This window comes from Apteryx rowi, unplaced genomic scaffold (genome assembly GCF_003343035.1).
Source record: "Apteryx rowi isolate R43461 unplaced genomic scaffold, aptRow1 scaffold_178, whole genome shotgun sequence".
Taxonomy (NCBI): Eukaryota; Metazoa; Chordata; class Aves; order Apterygiformes; family Apterygidae; genus Apteryx; species Apteryx rowi.
In genome coordinates this window covers 165124-186267 of record NW_020448063.1, presented here as the reverse complement: position 1 = coordinate 186267, position 21144 = coordinate 165124, and the positions used below count along the sequence as shown (strand labels likewise).

General features: G+C 36.5%; 1 protein-coding gene across 12 annotated transcripts in view; it reads right to left on the bottom strand.

Moving 5' to 3' along the window:
• The window catches only part of TMEM144 (transmembrane protein 144), a 35243-nt gene that overhangs the window by 13086 nt on the left and 1013 nt on the right, over nucleotides 1-21144 (bottom strand). For 3 of the 12 annotated variants that reach the window (XR_003252742.1, XM_026061212.1, XM_026061213.1), the window contains exons 2-12: nucleotides 19866-19976; nucleotides 17938-18134; nucleotides 16673-16795; nucleotides 16161-16260; nucleotides 15544-15624; nucleotides 13534-13615; nucleotides 12297-12370; nucleotides 11213-11331; nucleotides 9680-9799; nucleotides 9105-9202; nucleotides 7012-7065 (exon numbers count right to left, since the gene is read on the bottom strand). Coding sequence is in view for 10 of the 12 variants with exons in the window: in XM_026061212.1 (XP_025916997.1) it covers nucleotides 7012-7065; nucleotides 9105-9202; nucleotides 9680-9799; nucleotides 11213-11331; nucleotides 12297-12370; nucleotides 13534-13615; nucleotides 15544-15624; nucleotides 16161-16260; nucleotides 16673-16795; nucleotides 17938-18076 (990 nt within the window). In the remaining 2 variants the exon portion in view is untranslated. Of the gene's footprint in view, nucleotides 1-19; nucleotides 1632-5383; nucleotides 5803-7011; nucleotides 7066-9104; nucleotides 9203-9679; nucleotides 9800-11212; nucleotides 11332-12296; nucleotides 12371-13533; nucleotides 13616-15543; nucleotides 15625-16160; nucleotides 16261-16672; nucleotides 16796-17527; nucleotides 17625-17937; nucleotides 18135-19865; nucleotides 19977-21144 lie in introns of those variants that run through there. The other 9 variants (XM_026061214.1, XM_026061216.1, XR_003252741.1 and 6 more) reach the window with 8 other exon arrangements.

The following is a 21144-nucleotide window of genomic DNA, read 5'->3' as shown; positions in this document are numbered from 1 at the left end:
TCTGAGCAGCAGATGATATTTAATGCACAATATTTAATCTATAGCTGATAAAAAAACAAATCTTATGTAAAACTGCATTTTAAGCAACCAAGATTTTGGATTTCTAATAAACTCAAGATGTTATATAAAAAGGCAAGGAAACTAGGCTGAACAGGACAAATAGCAAATAAAATTGCAAGCCTAGCAGGACTTCGGAAATTTACACAGGTTTGCAAAGTATTTAGTTTTGAGTAAAAAAATCAAAGCGAAATCTTCTCACCAAAGGAGAAGAAAAAGAAAAACAAACAAGTTTTAGGTAACAGCAGCTCTGCCACATCAGATACAGATGGTCCCTTTACCCAAAGGGGCAAGGACATAGCCTTCTTAATGTGCTAAACTGAGACGCCATTCACTGTTTCCAGAATTTCCTCAAATGGCTTTTCCACAGCAAAGTAAGTTATCATAGCTGTTTTTTGGCCCATAAGTACACAAGGAATTTGCAATCCTATCCACTGATTTTGCTGTGGAGCATTTGTTTGTAGCTAACTGCTGGACAGTGGCAGTATCTTAAATTGACACAACCTGTTTCTGCAGTATTATGAGAAACATGAGTGAAACATCACTCAGTGGCAAAAGTCTATTAATTTCATCAGCTCCTACTTGATGGCAACACTAATTCCCTTAAAACGAAGGAGATGCAGTGGGTATCAACAAATCAACAATTGCCAAATACACTAATTTAAAATACAAGGGGTATGATATGCTAAAGAATAGCACTGAGTGATACGACAGAGAATACAAGAGTGTACGTACATGAATACATGTACATAGCTCAGCATATCCTCCCTTTTATGAAGTTCACTACTGCTTCATCCAACGGACCATTATGAAGCTCCCTGGGTTAAGAAAAAGAATGCATGAGGTGCTAAGCTATAATAAGTGTAATCAGTGGAGAAGAAAAAAAATTAGGCAAGAATTTTACTTGAATGTCTAGAAAGTCAGAAAAAGAGTGCAAGAAAAAAAGGTTGCCAAGAACGTACACTGCAAAAGCCACAAGTCCTAAGTGCTTAATTTAGTATTTTAGAGTATTTTACTGGTAATATTACAAACATCACACAACATGAAATGCTGCCAACCTCTAAAAATATTCAAATTAATACATTTTTTATTATATACAGTTTTACTTTTCTACAAATAGCAGCTTTTGTATGGATTTATGAACTAAATTTCAATTATTCCACTAAAAATGCTGGACACAAATATATGAAACAGAAGTTGAAATAAGGTTCATGCTCCCTGCAAGTATATCTGGGCTACTCACAGTAAGCCAACAGCCCCCTAGAGTGTTACCTCTGAACTCATGGGCAGAGCGTGTTTCCAGGGATGCAGACCATGATACGGTTTTATACAACAAATACCAACCTTCAAATTGTACACAAAAATCAACTGCAGAGTCAAGGCATCTGCTTGATATGAAGTGTCACTATCAGGTTAAGCAGCAGATCAGTCACTCTGCTAAGCTGGATCCCTTAAGAGCCTGTGACTTATGCAATCCTGTGGCTTCTCCTTGACTAGGATCAAAACCCAGACGTAAAGGCAGAAGCAGTTATCACCCTGCATGTGCTGAACAACTGTGTCTCTCCTCTCCCCATCTGCAAATAACAGAAGTGAGAAATGGCTCATCAGTTACGTGCCACAATTTTCCTCTGTTTCTTGAATGGTAACAACAAACAATTTCCCTTGAGGTTTGCCTGTTAAGAGTAGTGGGACATAGTTAATTCCCTCACTGCAGCAAACCAAAGAGGATGGAAACATTACTCCTCACAACTCTCCTATTTCACTAACTAGTGTGGTGAAGACCCCCGCTCATCCACGGGAACAGGGAGATTTGTCTCCCAGTTCCTTCGGAAATGTTTTTAGAAGCTTCACAGCATGAGAAATGCTAGGACACTGGATGTAACTTCTATAAATGTATTTCTATGTGTAATTTATTTCATTATTAGTGTATTGCTTCCTACATAAATACCAAAAATGAAGATATATAGTCATAATAAAACACCAGTTTTTACTGGTTCAATTTAAAGACATAGAAATTAAAGTATTTAAACTATTTTTCCAGATAACAAACATTTTTATTAAAAATAAAAAAGAATAAAAAAAAAATCTGGCAGATCTAATATTCATAGGGCACTGAGTCTAGGATAATGAATTGATAATAAACATAGGAAAGGAATAAACAGGTGTAGAAAATCTAAAAAGGTGATACAGAGCTCCATGGTTTCCAACAACACAAAATAAATAAGCCTTAAAACCCCCCAAGCTACATCAATTTTAAAGTTTAGTTTGTTCCTAAGGATCTTCAGAGACTAATTCACAAATTAAGTTCAAAAATACTCTCATAAATTCTTTAAACAGACCCAAATAAATAACTGAAAGTGTAATTTTCTCCAAGGAACATCATTCTTGGTCCTATTTTGGTATTCTTCCTGCAGTTATACACACAAAATATTTAAAAAACCATCAGAAATATTCTGGACCAGTTCTTCTACTGATATAAAAACATGTAGCTTCCCTGATGTAAACAGAGCCACGATAATTTATATTAGCTGTAGAATTTTCTCTTTCTAAATTCAGTTGCTGCCAGACTGTTTTGTATAAAGAACTTTGTAAAATGTTGGATTAACAAAGACCTGTTWAATATGAAAGCAAAGTTGAAACTTCAAGAACAAGAATATCTCAGTGATGAGTATCTTGGAATATTTATTCAAAATATTCCAAGAGGACATCATGAGAAAATATTTTGGAATAAATAAAGCCATAAATCCTGATGATCTACCACACAGGATTTTTCACAGGAAAGAGCTGCAAGAGGCGTTTTTTGCTACTGGCAAGGTAAATCCAATAGAATAACTGCTAAGGAGGCATTTCATAAATTTGATAATTGAGCCTTCACAAACAAGTATTTTTATTAATGCCTTAACAATAAGCAATTGAGTTTGCACTTCTTATAGCTTTACCATTTCAATCTGCGTAAATGTAGACCAGAGGATTGCATCAGACTGCTCACATATATCTGACAATTTCTATGGTCAGGAGTGCGATTTTTTGGTTTGTTTCAGAAATACAATTAAGTCTGTGCAGAAACCAGGAAATTTAGAGGTGGTCCTGCCCTAGAACATTCGGCTGATCCCTGTAATAAAATCCAGTACCCAAACGCTGGGAGAGCATCCCTCAAGAAATATAGCAGAAACATAAGATGACATTAGAAAACACTTCAATTTTCAGTAAAACAAATTGAAGCATCCAGTAACAGTTTGAAACCAAAACCTAAAGTCATCTCAACTGCCAAGGTACAAGCCAGCTTTGTTTCTTGCACAACCAGCATGAGAGAGAGCCAGAGTCCTCTTGTAAGGATAGATGTAGCTGACTCAATCTCATTGTCCATTTCAGATTTATCTTAAAACACAACAACTAATAAAAAGCAGCAGGCAAAACAGAGTCTGAAATGAGGCAAACAGAACCTGGCTGTGCCAGTATGAATTTTTCTACTTCTTGCTAATCTGTCCTAACACTTCCATTAGTAGCCAGCTGTCCTGCCTGTAAAACATATGGGCTAAAAATCTGAAAGACCAAAGACACACTCACTCAGCATACACACAGCATCAACCAAAACAGATCTTCCGAGAAGCGCAGAAGTAGACAAGGCCTATCTTCCTTCACTTCAGTGTAGGATGGGACACAGCTGGTTGTAACTAAGGATAAGTTAGGTCCCACAGTGATTCAGCTTGAGCAACCCTGCTTTTTCATTCCTTGCACAGCTGGGGATCCAGACTACCACGCAGAGCTAATGCAGCCTGACCAGTGATCGCATGACAGCCCATGCCCACTGACTCTTCAGCAGGTACTGTGGCTTACCCAGCTGCTGAAGATGATTAGGAGACAGCATACTGTTTCTGCAATGCGATGCACTTAAGCTCATATTGTCCTTACACACCCTCATCTGCTCCCCTCGCCTGTTCTTTTCTCCTCCCAGAGCTTTGCTCTGCTAAAAAGGACATCTTTTTCTGACACTTGGATAGGAATAAACAATACGGGACAGGAAAGAGCTGGCTAGTAACACTTCTAAGATCAGATCTGCTAACAGTAAAAAAAGAAGGGTGGAGGGGAGAAAGCAGAAATTATAGATTGCCGTCTGAACATGTTAACGATATCAAGCTGTGGTGGCAAAAAGTGTCATATTATGATGTGTAACCATGAATGGAGCTTGTAAACTGGAGAGAAAAAAATCCTGTTGCTCTTCTTGGTTTTTGTAAGACTGTCATCTGACTGCTGTCTAGTTTTTTGAGATAGATCTAGTCTGATTAGAGAGACTTCAGGGAAGAGCAAGAAGAATGACAAGCACATTACAAACAAGAGAAGACTGCAGGAATGGAGGTTGTCTAATATACAGAAGAGAAAGCTAATAGGAGTTCAGACAACTTGCTTTGCATATACAAAGRTTAGCTGCAATGAGAAAGAAACTGTTCTCCATGTCAATGGTGGTCATGGAATAGCGGACATACACTGCTTCATGGGGAGAGTTTCCTTTGGACATTCGGACTTTCAAGCAGGAATGCTAGTTAAAAACTGGTTAGTGTGCCTAAAAGGCTGTGAAATCTACATCTTTTAATGACCATTTTTAAAGAAATAAGTTCACCAATGATATAGACAGAGATAACCCTGCTCTGGGTAGAACAATGGACTAAATGATTTGGTAATTTTAGAATGATGTTTCAGTGTAATAAATATTGCCATATGTAATTTTAAAGTTTTGAATGTACTATATGGAAAAGGAAAAACATGCCTGAAATTATTTGGAAACAAACATCCAACCACATACTTAGCTTATATTGCAACACCACCAGTTACAGAAAAGCAATGTTTATTTGCAAAGTTCCACAGCACAGAAATTTTAGAAGATAATTCCCAACTATTCATATCATGGCCATGATTTCTACATAATGTTCTTGCAGCTAAACAAAAGAGATTATCAGCAAACATTAGATATTTATTTTATAGCACCAATTTTTTTCTGTATTTCCTTCAAAATTCTGTGTGATTGGAAATGGTTAGAAGATAATGCTTTTATGTAAACTGATAACTTTAAAAAAAACTTTAAAAAAACTTAAAAAAAAAATGCTTCTAAATAAAAAAATGCTTCACATCTTTTTGCATATCAGTTCCAAAAAGAATATTCCACAATATATTTTATAGTAAAATCAGTAAGACAGAATGTTATAAGAAAAAAAGAAGCTTGCAAACACCTACAATATTACAGACTAAGAATTAAAATCCCTTTATCTGCCACCATAGCAATGAATTGCAATTTATGATGAAGTGAGTTTAGTACCTGATCACCAGAAAATCAGTAACTGTAAAATCATTTATCTTTATTTAATATAATCCCTTGATATCCTCACTGTTCCAAGCAATGCAAAAACATTCATTTCAAGATTTTCTTTCATGCCAAGTGGAAACATTTAGCAAAGGCTTTCTTTCTCCTTGCCTGAAACAAGTTAGGGTAAGTGCTGAACATACATTTGGGAAATTATAATGTATTGCAATATACCAATATTGTGTTTTGGACAACTTCAGGAGCAGAAACAGAAATAATCAGCCTACAAAATGTCCTAAGATGCAAGCTTCTTTACCAGTGATTTTATTTGACTGTAGCACCATCTACTGGTCTAGATGATCCTTTCAAACTTTAGAAAAAGCTGTAGAGAGTGATCCAGCCAAAATGATGCAAAATGCTACTGTGAGTAACATGTAGTTTTTCAGTCCCTGGATAATCAAAGGGAGAGAAAAAGAAAAATTTCATGTTGCTACAATAGATACCACTTCAAAAAGAAGTAAAATACAGAATTAGAGTTCCATTTTTATGATTATATATGTTTTTTAATGATTATAATGATTTATGATTTCTTATGATTATATGATGACATTTTATGATTACACATCCATTATGTGAAATGGTAAGTTTTATATCAAGTTATTTTTATACAATGGAAGTGGTTCTATTTGTTTCTCAAAACAGTTCAATATGAGTAATTCCTGGAGCTATATATGTAGTAAATAAAATATTCACAAAATTAACTTAATTTACTTTTGGTATTTGTAAAGGAATTTCAGTCTATTTTCAGGCTATTTTTAAACACTAAACATGTCAAGACTAGGCTAAAACATATGGAAAGGATGAAAGTTTTGGTGAGTCACAAAGAACTGGATAACGAACATGATGGTTTTCTAGTGTGGTGCAACATTTATCTGCAGTGGCAGAGATACGACTTCTACTTCCTGCTCCAGGGATGTCTTGCATTTCACACCATTACTAAAAACACCAGGTAAAATAATCTATAATGGCACATTAGGTGTCTAGGAATCCTGGACGGATAAGCTGAGGGAGACTGAGGACTACACTCCTAATGTTTGATGCTGAAATTCCACAAGAAAAATAATTTCTACCATGTATATTAACACCCAGTAGAGTAGATTAGCCTGTTCTGCACAATCACTGGTAGATCAGTTTAGGAATCTCTACATTATACAGTAATCAGCAGGGCTAATTAACCTCTGTCTTACTTTTTGGTCCTTTGGTGAATTTGACTCAAAATGTGTACTTCACTGGGCTGTGTTATTCTGGCAACAACTGCTCATTCCCCTACCCTCACTGAAAGAATGAGCTCAAATGAAGACTGATTTCAGGCTACGCTTGGCATGCTGCCTCTTGACCCTGCTACAATCTTCATTTACTCCCACTGCTGCACATAGAGGTATGGAATTCAAGTCTTCATTCCTGTAAAACTTCATCAAACAAAATTCTTCATCTTTCTGGAAAACTTAGTATTGCATGACATGTCTTTTAGCTTCATAATCTATCTATACTTGTAATGAGGAGAAATCTCAGAGAATCAGCTCTGTACCAAGTCATGACGTTCTTAGAGTGAGATACAAGCAGAAGAGAGAGAGAATATTAACATATCAGTGCATTACCTTGATTTCTTTAAATACGAGGACTCCCCACACTGCAGCAACAAGGCCGGGACCCTAAAAAAAGGATTCATGTGTACGTTACAGCATTTCCTTAAATTGTGCCACCTTCTCATTATGCTTTTCAGAGTGGTTGTATTTTGCCTGGATGGCAAATTTAGACCTTTCCATCCTGTATAATTATAGGGCTCATGGCAAAAGTATAAATGTCACTGAAATCTTTATGAAGTAAGAAATAATAAATTCTTCCAGGAGGATTAAAGAAGTACAAGACTTTTTCAGAGAAGGCACAATTTCTTTCTAAATTCTAAAATCTAACAGACTGTGGAGTCTGYAGTGGCTGTTATACATTCTCTTAGTAATCTCCAAACGATAAGTCTCATCTTAGTCCAAACTACAGACTTTCATCTGTTATCACATTTCAAAAGACTATTCAGGTTTCTTGGCAGCTACCATGGCTCTGCCTAACATTTTCTTTATTATCATGACTAACTAGTTGGACAAAGTTTGCATTTATCACTCAGCATGAAATCAAAAGACTGGAACATAAATCTATTTCCTATACATCAGGCATCTGAACAAAACACAAAGCCAGCCAGATAGGTCACAAAAACTACTATTTATCAGTGGTGCTGTCTTACAGATTTCCTAGCAGCAACACAGTGATATACAGTGATAATTTCCAGGCATTCCTGGAAATATTTTTCCCTTGTGAAAGCAGTGATCTGAACTTCTGTGACTGATGGGAAAATATTATCTGAATATGAAGCAAAAACTGGCTCTGTTGATGATTCCCACTAAAATGGCTCTGGAGCAGCTCTCAGAAATACTTGCTGGGTGTTTGCACAGTCATCTTCCCCTCTCCATCTTCAATACAGCTGGTGGGACACAGATGGAGGCTAGCAGGAAACAGTGTCTTGTGCTGAAGGTGTGTTTGTGGGCTGCTGTTTCTTAGCGGAATTGCCAACCTTTATTTAAATAGTAGCTAAGGTATTATTTCACTTTCTAGATCATGTATATGGCTAGAAGAACCTATGTTCCCTTTTAAAAATGAAGCAAATTGTTAAAGGAAGTGATGAACAGCTGTCTGAAATTCTCTCTGGAATGAAGTAGAGCAGCAGTTCCCAAACTGTGGTCCAGACAGGCAGTTTCTCATCAGCACTGTCTTTAAATTTTTCATTTAGTGATTTCATATCCTTATCCTATAGGCATACTAATAACCAAAGTTACTAAATCTGCTTTCCATTAATCCTTCAATTTCTAATTAGAATGATCCCAAGTCTTTTTTTTTACTGCATACTGCAGAATTTACTCTGATTCATTGCACCTTGAGGCAAAGCTTAATGCCTGTTAATGTTGTTTCATTAGTTTGCAGCCAAAATATGGCTGTTCAGCAGAACTTTGTTTTTGATACTTATGAGCTTTCATTTGTCAGAAGTTATCCAAAGCTGCAGCACCATCTAGTAGATTGGCAAGTGAGTAAAGGCAAAGTTTATTTTTACCTAGTGACAGAATTTATGCAGCTTCTGTAAACTAACAGTGCTTTAAAGGTATAACATCAGGAAACTGGCCAATTTATTTTTTCTTCATTTGCACAAGGTCATTATTTTCAGTAATACATAACCTGTTTTACATGTTCAAGAACTGTAATAAGAAAAATACCTGACTCAATTAAGCAAAATGAGTCCTAAAGGATGAAAATCACAAAGGGAGAAATGTAGAACAAAAGGTATCTGCTGAAATGAAAATACTTAACTTGCTGGTCAGAGAATGTATACAATTCTTTTAATCAGCTCAGTTCACTGCCTATTTAATAATGTTACAATGTTGGTTACAGAGCTTTGCTTTTTATTTTAACCTAAAGACCTACGCTTTCAGCTCCTGTGTTTTTATGCTTAGCATGGACCAAAATAGTGCTTGTCAATCATATACGTTCCTATAAAAACAAAGGCTAAGACAGACAAGCAAAATAAGAGGAAATGTATATTATTGAATAGCAAGCTCTAGACACCTCAAAATTTCAACTTCATCCCACAAATGGCGAAAGAAAGTCTTCACTTTAATTCTAACGATAGATTTTATTTTTATATACTTACTGTGGTAATTATTGGAAAGCTGACCACAGCACTGAGGTAGTGATTGGCCATGAACCAGCAGCAATTGGCTATTGCCCAAAGCACACCAGAAACAAACCCTAAAACAATAAATCCCAGTCAAAAATATGTACAAGAAGGTATAGACAGCAATTTGTGGAACACTTAAATTTACAGCATAATACAGGAACTGAATATTTTAGTATGTTAACTACTTTAACAAGCTGGCTTTGACAATCTAAATCAAAACTCAAGGGATAAAATGAGCTACTCCAATTGAAGAAGCCAATTAATTAAAGTTCAAAATTTTCTGGGCAATGTGTCCCCCACTCTGGCAAAGTGTCAGTTTCAGAAAATCCACTGTATGCACTGTCACATTTCAAATTAGAACAAAATTTATCATTGTTTCCTAACCTTAATTAATTAACCCGAATAAGAGTGCTCTTTCAAAAGAGACAAAGTCATATGAATAGACTTCCACGGTTAACCACAATTCCAACACAAATTTTGAACTAAGCATGGCAAAATAGTCAGAAGAAGTCATTGAAATTAATTGTTAATTTAACAAATAGTCATACCTGGCAGTATGGCTTGGGGATAAACGTCAGGTTTATTTTTTCTGACTGCGCAGTAGATCAAAAAGTATATGGTACTTGTGAGAAAGATTCCACTGAAGTGTGCAAAAACATAATCTAAATCTGAAACAGAAATTACAAAACTGTGTTTAGACTAAAGAATCAGTTGTTATTAACTAAATTCATTTCACTGATAGTATTCCTGCAGACAAAAATACTTAAGGTGTTAATGTTAATAACTCAAAGTTTAATTGTGGTTGTGAGGAACAGAGCTGCTAGTCTGATTGTGGATAGATCTGACCAATCATACATATGATATTAAACCYGAACTGACTGCCAAATTGACCCTAGCATTTATCGCAAGCTTTTATGCATTTCTGTGAGCTGTTATTTTTTGAACTGTTAGTCAAGCTGCAATATTAATTTAATTTAAAAACTTGACAAAATCCTCACTTGAGGCTACAAAACTGGGGGAGGGGGAGAGAGGAGGAGTGGTTTTATACAATTACATCCCCTCCTGACTATCTACAGCTACATTCCATACATAGCCCTGTTCTTTCCTTTGTGCTGCATGTTTAAAGGTAAGACAACTGCACATACAACACAGACTCAAAAAGGCAGTGTTTCGTCTTTTTTTATCTTGAAGAACCTATTATTGTTTTGATCACTATAAACATTAACAATAATAAAACCTTTACAGAATATATTTTGATACGTGCTAAATATATAATATTTCCAACATGGTAAAGCAGTAGATGTAGCAAGATGATCTCTATTTCCTTAAAGTTGTTGATCCTCACTGGAAAAAGCAGCGACAGCAATGACAATGGCTCTTTTGTCTAACTTCAGATACATAAGTTGCTGTATTTAAGAGACAAATTGTATATGATACAATAAATATTTTTTATGGCAACACAGTTCTGTCTCAGCACTATGTTGCTCTTAAGGAGCTGTTGTTATTAACAGATTGATTTACAGTAAACCATAAGGAAAATGTTTCTGGAGAAATGTCGTTTGAAGAATAGCAATGCTTACAAGCATACTGTTAAAGCTTACAAGCTCCCGTTAAAAGGTGTCCATTTAAAAATGGTAAGGTCTTAATTATTCAACTTGTTATACATCTCTTCTGCTCATCAGTTAYGTTCAGCCACCTTCTGTTCCTTTATTGGTGTACTAATTTGGCCATTGATATAGCTCGTGCCCTTGTTTATCACATGTTAAAGGCATTTGAACTTGGTATTTTGAGAGTGCTAGCTTTGTTTCAGAAAGCATTACCATTGCATTTAATACTGTCAGTTAAGTTTGGTATTTTCTGTTCTGTTTCCCACTGTTCTTCTAATGGTGAAATTCACCTCTGGGAAAACGAGTGCTAGTATTACCATCACTGCAACTCAGTAATGTATAACATAGTTCAGAATTGACTAGTTCTTTGTCACCATATATTTCTGGGATTATCAAGTATTTCACTCTGCCTTTATGAAAGCAAAGACACAATTCAGTGATGAAGTAAAATAAAAGTGACCTATTAGCATTTACCAAATTGACTTGCTCCTGTGTATATAGTTCCATTTCTTCTGCCATGGTCCTTGATATAAAGTACAGGTACAAAACTGGAACCATAGAGTATTCCAGCTACTACAGCCAGGCTACATCCTCTTTAAAAAGGGCAAAAAATCAAATAAAAGAGCCTAGTGTTAATTAGGGACATAGACAATACACTTAACATAAACGCAGTACTACAGTTTAAGACTGTAAATCTTATGAAAATTGCTAGCAATGCTATAAAAATAATAATTTTAGCACATTTTTATTTTGTAGTGTAGAAATGGTTCAAAACAGTAGCTTAGTTTTCCTGAACTATCTGGCCAAGAAACACAGACAATTCTTGCCCCAAGAGCCTGCAGTCTGGGTTAGTGGCAAGAGACAACAACTAACTAGGATTACTTAAAAGCCAAGCTGGTAGAAATCCAATGAAAATATACTTAAAATGCTCATCATTACATACTGTAGATCAGTGCCTCCCACCCTCAGCTTCACTGTTGTAGTTTTTTTTATTTTCCTTATAACCATTTCGAAGATCATTGCCTCCTTGCTCCCCTTCTCCCCCTCCAGAACATCGTGTCTTGGCTGTCTCTATTCCCCATGCTGGCCCCTTGCCAGCAAGAGTTTCCACCTTCCCCCTTGGACCACTTCTGCTGTCTCCTTACCATATTGCCACACCTTCTCCAGCTGTACACATCTGGGACCCATATCTGGAAGTGTTATTAACTTGGGCTCCTTGTATGTTTGAATGCTAAYTAACCAGGTGATACAAACCAGCTCTGTAATTACTCAATTACTATTGCTATTTCCTCTGCAAGTATTGTTCTTATATAATAGTAATTAATACTCTGACTTTATCAGTAAGATAAAGCATACTGAACAGTGGGAATTACCTAAATAGTTTAGCAGCTATTCATATACACGTGCATACTGTACCAATATTTTAAAAACTGTTATTTATTTGTCCATGACTGTTTGGTAGGTACAGTACAGGACACAAATTCTGCTCTTATTCTGTAGACAATTACTTTCTTTGGCTACTTGGCCTGCACCAATAAAAGAACTGTTAAAGACTTACACAACTCTCTTTCTTGCTGGAGACAGTCTGTTCACCCATGAGTCATCAGAATTATTTTCAGAAAGATTAATAGACTGCAGAAAAATGTAAGTTTTTACTCAAGTCTTTAAAAAAAAATCTGAAACATTGTATTCAATTGAACAGTTTTGCACTAAGAAAGGAAAATTAAAAGTGGAAGGAGAAACAAAATAAATTTACAGAACTGCTCTGAACCAAAGAAAGGAGAAGTATGTTTGGAAATAAAACAAACTGTAGTAAAAGGATCTTCGTGCCTAAAGTTTAGCAGTGTTTGGCTATGGACTTTGGGTTTACTACATAATAGAGGATCCATGAACATTTCTTTTTGTCTGCAAACAGGTCTGAATTTCAAAACTTGTCCTTCCTTAAATTTCATGAATGATTAACCTATAGATTTCACTTAGGGTGTGTTTTTACCTTTTGCTGTTACCTGTGGCATTACTTGCCATCAGAATATTAGGACTATTTGCAATAGGGACATAACATCCCTGCCTACAACACAAAGAAGTTGGAATATCCCTTGGTCCTAATCCTTGTCTTTTGTGATGTGCTCTGGCAAACTGGAACCTCTAACAAGCATTGAGCACAGCTATACAACTCTGAGGGACCCTGCATTCATTTGGCAATTGAGTTTTAGTAACTGACCTACATTAGCAAGGGCAGGGATAGGGAATGGTAGTGGGAGTGTACTGTTCTCCAGTTTTTGTTGCCTACTTTGGACTCCCAAAGGAGCAATAGTCAATCTGGCACCAGCCCCTGATCTCTAGCCTGTGCCACATCCAATGCTGAGAATCAGAGAACCATAACAAGCACTTTGACAGTCTTGGCTCTGTAAGGCGGCAAAAAATCTGGTGGAGAAGAGTTATAAACCCTGCTGCCTTTCAGCTAAGCATTCTCTTACTTTTATAGTTCAGTTTTAGTTCCAAAAACAGTGAAGAAAAAGAATGAGTCTTTTATATAACCTGTGTCATAATGAAAAAGGACTTCTAAGCCATTTAAAGCTGACAATAAAGAAAGAAAACAGGGCAAAGCCTTTTTTTGTTGCTCACATTTGACTGGATAGACAAGATCCACAAATTAAATAAAAACCATATGCATTTATGTATTTTTTTGTAGTTTACCACAAATCCTAACAAATCTGGTTAACATTAAGCTTCTTTTTGTTTTCAAACTGATGCATATTTTCACTGCTGTAAAATAACAATTGTAGAGTACTTACACTTTCTCTCAGTAATGGGGTGCTTTCTAATGAAGCTGAAGAACTCTGCACTTCAGTTTTTACAAAAAAAAATATGACAGCACTGCGAAGAGAAATATATGCCAATAAACACCAAAGGTCAGCTCATAAGGACATAACATTTAGCGTCCAGAGACAAAAGCTATTTGAAGGCATATTACTTATTTCATTTTCATTATTACTCCAGTGTCTCTTCAATATATCTTTAAAACGCAGCTGCTTTAGACAATCTTAAAAAAACACTTACTCAAAAGTAAGTAATTAGATCAGCCTCTGTATCACTTTATAGTTCTCTCTTCTATACAATGAGATTGAAATGTCTCTTTTTAATGATGTGCAGTTAGTCACATGCTAACAACAGTTGCTTTAAGTTAACAGTGCCCTTTTGTGCCAGGCCAGATATGTACTGGAACATTTGCACAAAAATTCCATATGGAACTTCAAACCTATATAGAATTGGATTGGTGCTAAGCAAGAAAGTTAGCTTTGTCCCTTCTGTTATATGCAAGTGGGGGAATGCTGTCCTTACGGCCTCGCGCATATGTGCAAGGAGAAGGGGTACTGCTCAATGGTGCTCCAGTACACTTAGTGAATAAAATGGAGAAGGAAGGGGAATGTTATTACTTGTATCCCCAGTTCGATGAAATCATGTAAATACGTGTAATCAGAACTGGCAGGTTCTTTTTTTTTTTTTTTAATGCAAAATATTTTAATGATTGGGAATTTCTTCTCAAAGCTGTAAACAGAATGTCTCCATCAAGAGTGATTCATCTCCTGCTGAAGAAATAGGGAGAGACATAAAAAGATGTCAACTTCCTCCAGAGGGACTAGGCAAATGCATAGAGGTCCCACACAGGAGGCTAAGATGAAATACACGCTGTGAGCTGTACAGAGCAACACACGCAGGTTTTGTGCAGCCTGCCAGGAAAGTATGCCTGGCCAGGATCTTCTTCCTTGTTGACCGCTCTTCCATGGTATCTCAGAAATAGGCAGGAAGCAGGTGGTGCACTGAATAAATCCATCAGGCAGGAATAGCAGCATTGCTACTATTTTGTGAGTAACTCACAAAATCATGAACTACATGTAATGGTAATGGGTAAAAAGCTATGGATTCTCAGGAAAGAGGATGAGTAGAAGCAAAATTCATAATGGGCTCCATTGTCTCAGTGTTCTTAACACCTCCTTTTTTCTAGAGGCACTATGTGTATAGACCGCTTACCATACTTATGGTAAGCCTACTGTCCCTGGGATTTTGAGCCCATCCATCTGCTCCTAGAAAGACCTTACTGGCCACCCAGCTGGAAAGCATGGATGCTGCTGCTACATAACAAAGACCCTCTTTCCTCAGTGTTCAGCTCAAAATGTGCACTCCTACAAATAATAAATGAGTACAGGCCCCCCTGAAGATCACAGAGAAAATCCCTGCTTGGGAGTTCTTGAAGGCATAGCTTAAGAGTTACAGGACAGGAAGCTATTAAGGACAAGAGATAATGCAAAGTCCCTGGCTTTCTATGATCCTAAAGGATCTAAGAAGGGGTTCTATATCCTCTTCTATGGTAGGAGGAGGGATTTGTACCACTGACTGAAGAGAGAGAAGAAATCTCACAGAGATTTTCTCCCCAAGATTCTTCTAAAGAGTTTTACTGAGAATAATCTTTCTCTTTCACAAACCTTGGGTAAAGCGAATCATATGAAATATCTGGCTAAGAAGAAAATAAATGTACCTCTGCTTCCCCTTGAACATGCCTACCACCATAAAAATATATTTCTGTGTTCATGAATACCCATTTCACCACTGTACTGGAAATCAGGTATGCTTCTATTCTGAAATATAATGCTGACCAGCTAGGTATGGACAACTCATGAATTATGTGGTAAAAGAATCTGCAAAATGGACCTTAACACATTTGCCCTCTCGTTAAATTGTCACTGTAGTTATTGCATATACAATATTTTACATTATAGAAATGAATTATAATAATAATTTTTTACCTTAATAATGAAAGTCCAGCTCCAATATAATTTAAAATTGGTCTTGATACCTCTTCTGGGTCAATTCCAAACCAACCAAACCTGGAATACTTAACTAGTTTCACTTAATTGCACTGACCACATACAAATATTTAATTATAACCGAGTCCAGGAATTCCTTACTCATACAAATGATTCTACTCAGGCCTAGATTTGCAATATTGGATTGGTGCTTCAGTTGGCTTGCAAAAAGATAGGTTTTCTTAAAAAATAATCTTTAAACTAATTGAAATCAACTTTTTTGAATCTGTGCAATTAAAATTAATTTAAATGATTTTATCAGCTCATACTGTAGAAGAAAAAACACAAACAATGTACTAGTTTCATGTTAACAAATAAAATATTTAGTCAATAAATTATGTTAATGAACATGACTGGGCATTTTTTTTCCTACTGAGAAAAAGAGGAAACACAAAAAGACAGAATACAATAATTAACCTGAGTACTTTCTCCTGAGAGGGAAAAAGATCTTTTATGTATGATAAATCCTCCTTTTTAGTGATAATATTTTCACTGTAGTTATTAATGAAGAAATGGCAACATTAATAACATATGAGTTAAGACTTAAATGCACTCACCTTGAACTTGCCCAGCCCGTTAGCAAATTAAAGGAAGCCCATATCAAAAGACCAAGAGCTAAGCCAATAGTTTTAACAATGGGGACAACTGTAACATTGCCTGAAATACAAAACCCACAAAATTAAGATCAATCTATTAAAAAGTAGAATACGTTCTTGCATATTTTTCCATAGATTCTGAGACTGTTCAGAAAGCAAAGTGATTTAGGCAACTACAAGTTCGTGCTTTTTGAAACTAAATACATTAGACATGAACTTTTCTTCAGTACCATTATTAAAGATATTTTTGGTGTGAATTTGCTACTTATAAAAAGCTGAAAGCATTAACTAGGGCCATCCAGCATGTGCAACATCATTATTCACAATATCTGCTATAAGGGTAGAGGTCTGTTAATGCTGAGACTAAAAACTAAGAAGAATACCTTATATATAGAAAAGCTCTCATCATTGTTTTTTTAATGAAGAGTTAGGATTACTTTGTGTTTCAAGGAGTAAAATCTCTTTCTCCTTACCTGTAGCCCACGCAAAACCCCCAACCATAGCCAGAGGCCAAAACTGGGGGCAGTTTTGGATTAGATTGATCACCAAAGAAACGATCCATATGGAAGCACAGATAATCCATTGGAAAAACATGCCTATAGAAAAATCAAATGTGCACAATGGTTAAAAACAGATAACTGGTAGCATACTGCATGTGTGAATCTCTTACCTCTTAACCTCTTACTTTTTAGAAGAAACAGTACAGAAAAAATTGAAATGTGGGCATCTCCTTTGCTAATTTCAGGGAACCAATGTTACAAYACATTTAAGGACATATTTTAGGGTGGAATATTAAAAGTCAACCATTTTCTTATTGTGCATTTTTTCTACATCACTGCAAAAGACACTTTGCTGGGCAACATTACACAATCCCTGATTCTCAAATTTTGACAGGTTTCTGATAAAGAGGGTATTAAGTTACCGCAAATTTCTCCCACCCCAGAAGCAGCCAGCACAGCTTAATGAACAGGACAAAATTCCTTTGCTATTTTAATTTGCACTATATGGCATGCAGGCTTTTCCACTAACTAAATCTAGGAAATCCAGGATGACATAAATTCCGGACACATCTCTTCTACCTTTGCAAACCCTGTAAGAGTCAATGGTAGGCAGACCAGTTAACTTTATGCCAGCTGAGCTAAGACTTGTTAGTGTTGTTATTTCCAGCCTGTAATGCAGTAATTGTTACAATAATACAATGCAAGATTTTTTCATCCAGGGATCTGGTAACTGATTATGTCTCATATAATGTGAAAATGCAACAGAAACCCAGTACAGTAAAGTGATAAAATTCTAAGTAGGAAATAGAAGTGATTGTTTTCTCTTACTGAGCCAATAGATAGAAGTATTAAAACTTCCATTTTTGATAGTTTTCACGTTCTCTTATGTCCACAACTGAAGGGCAATACTCCAAAGTCCAACAACCTGTACAGTGTAAATAACAGTCAGTACATATCTTAGAATCCCTGTAAGTGTATAAGAAAGGACATTTCACTTTCCACTGTGAAATGCTTATGAAATGCACATCATGACTGTTAAAGTGCACAACAACATATAAGAAGAATATCTTACAGTTTGCCACATCCTGAATAATATATTATTGCTTAATACTCGAACAGTAAAGAAAATTAAAACATGCTCCATGGATCAAGACTGTGATGATATTTATAACTCTACTTATAGAAACTTTTTACCAGCAAAAAAAAAAAGTAAATAAAAATATAAATAAATTGTTTACCATCACCAGTATCAAATTTCTTAACAGGCACGAAGTTTGTCCCAAATAGAAAGACAGCTACTGTAGAAGATGTAAAGCCAATAGTCAGATCTGTTCCATTGCTGCTGTTAAAGGTGTTATAAGCTTTCCAGATATTCATTTCTGTTCTGAAGCTGCCTTTATTTGTGGAGTTGTTTTACTGTAGGTCCTGACCGAATCTGTAATAAGAGAGTGTAATTAAATATGTGGACCACAACAATACTCATGTAGTTTGGAAACATGCAACTTAATGGAGCCTACTTTTCTACCTCTCAAAAGCAGAGAAAAGTGGCAAAGTATACTGCAGAATCTCATGAAGAGCTGCCATAAAACCTGAATAAAGTGTAACTTGAGAAACACACACAGACATAAATTCTCTTTTGTGTATCACAAACAACTTCACACAAAAGTGTGTTTGAAAACATGCAGCAACATAGAGATGCATTCAAAGGTTATGAAGATTACAGTGTATTAGGCCTATGGGAAGCCCCGGAGCTTTGCAGGGAGATGCCCTATCATAACATTTCTAACTCCTAAGCCAAACAGGCCACACTGGGGTGTGTAAAACAGCAAGGATTAGGCAATTAGGTAAAATCTTCACTGATGGAAGAAGCTGCAGCAATGTGCAACCCCCTTGCCTAGAAGTCAGGATCGGGTGCAGAGATTCCACAGAGGAACAATATGGAAGCACATGGTGCTCTAATTGATATAAAGCATGAATAAAGGTTCATTTTTTCTGTGGGGAAGAAAAGAAGCTGCCTAAAGTTTCTTCCTTCATTCCACACAGCTACAGTTAAGTAAAAGATAGGTGAAGATTTTTTTTCATCCCATAATGCCAGTTTTTCAGTGGACATTCATCTGGAGGCTATGATCAATAGAAGTACCATCATGTATATGCTTTTGACATGGACTATGAGGTTGATAGAGAAGGCATCTCTGATTGTGTTCTATCAGAACACAATCATTGTAAACATAATCTTAACACCACACTAAAAAGACTAAGTGTAAGAGAACTGCTTGGAAATTGAACTTCAAACGTCAACAAATTACAAAAGTTGTTTATTCTACATTGTGGGGCTTCCTGTTACTAAATGAGAATTTTACACCGTTAAAAACAATGAAGGGTAGCATTATGCAGTAAGTATAACAGTGCATATTTATTGGGATATGCAGGCAATTCTACCGCTGAAGTAATGCTGTTTATACTGACCACAATGTTATCCCAGGGCAGTTTGACATTTTCCTGTAAGTGGACTAGATATTGGAGGAAAAAAAAAGCCGAATTAGGATGAGAGATAGCTGGCCACATCTTGTAAGGGGTACTGTGACTACACTCTCTGCATAAAAAGAAGAGCTAAGTTGTCTCGCATCCATTCATTCTACTTTACCCTGCAGTCTCACCTTCTCTGGACTACGTAGGATACGGAGAACTGCATCTGCTGAGGTGGTGCTTTTACCCACACCTTCAGCAGTGCCACTAGTGTTAGCTGAAATTAATTATTTATATTACCAGGTGAAAAGTTCAATCCCCACAGGCAGTATAGCCATTGAGTTTAGTTTCTGTAATTTTTTCTCTTTGAAGGATGTTAGGACATTTCTTTCCTTGAGTACTTAGGAAAAGTACAGGTAGCATTTAGAAGAACACCATGAAGGTACAAGTGGAGAGTTATTTAATGTGCCTGATTCTCTTCCTCTCCTTGTATTCTTTGTCTTTCTTGTCTACTTACAGGATAAGATCCTCCAGGCAGTATTCTCTGTATTTAACACTTATCTGTAAAATATGTTTTGCCTGGTATCTGTAGGCACTAAGCCATGCAAATAATAATGCTGGGATTCCTTCAAAGGCCAACTTCACAGACTGAGAAACACTGTGACACCACAGGAATGGGTTCAGATGGATAAAGGCTTACATCAGCTATCTTCACTCCATCAAACTTGTTGACTCACTTAGTTAATACATAAAATTCCATTAGTGGCACGTAAGTCACAGGAGCTGGCTTTTGCGCAGGAAGAACTTCACGCTGTAGGGACACAGAAGTAAAGCTGATTACACTGCATATCTGTGAATGCAGGACTCGGTTCTTTAGCCTTTAATTAAATCATTGTTTGCCTAAAATATTAAGAACCTTTCAGAGTAAAAGTAGTTTTTCAGCCTTTTTGGTTTTGTTAGCACATAGAGAAATATTATTTAAAAAATATTTTTGTATCTACTAAGAGGAAATCTGGGTGCTGCAGGACAAGATACTTTTCTGCTTGCTTTTTACCTTTTAAAATTTCTATATTGTGCACAATGAAGACTGCTGCACAACTGGAGAGCTGGAATCATGACACCAAAACCACAAAGGAAACAAAACTTCCAATTAACTGTGAAAGAATACACTTTATTCAGACTGTTTAAAAGTCTCTATYTTTCCAAGCTTTGGGGTACTCGGACTTCAAAATTTGGTTTAATTTCAGGCTGAATTTTCAACTCCATTTTTATGCTTCAAGAGAAAACTCAGCTGGACAAGGCCCTGAGCAACCTGATCTAATTTTGACGACAACCCTACTTTGAGCAGGGAGTTGGACTGGATGACCTCCACAGCTCCCTTCCAAGCCAAATTATTCTATGATTATATGATCCAAAGTCAGGAGCAAATGATGAACTGGCACACGGCACTGAATTGACTGCGCTTGTTTTGCACACACTTGGGCACTGGCCTCCGTCTTGCTGAGAGCTCCTGAGGGCTCGTTAAAAGCCCCTTTTGTTCCCTCTGATCCTAGGAATTGCCAGACTGACTGGCCAGCAAGTGAGCCTCCCCAGGCTCACAGCTACTAAGCGCCAAACCAGAGGCACTTGCTAAACTTGCTTAAATGTCAGGATGTAGAGGCAACTGGAGTCATTGCTTTTATTGGCACTGCTCCTTAGGGGGTTCCTTAGTTGCAGAAAAAATACCATAAAATTATGCTGGTATATATTGGTTTCATTCTACTAATTTCACTTGTTTAATCTCATTAGAAGGTCGTGTTCTGTATTTTCATGGTTTCCTCAGAAATATCCCACCGTTTTATTCCTTTGGGTAAAGAGAATGACAAATTATGATGCTCACTTAATGCGGCAACAACAGCTTGCTGTGCTCTTTGCATACAAGCATGAAATCCTTGAGCGCTTTCCTCTGAAGGCAGACCCAAAATATTGCCAAGATCTGA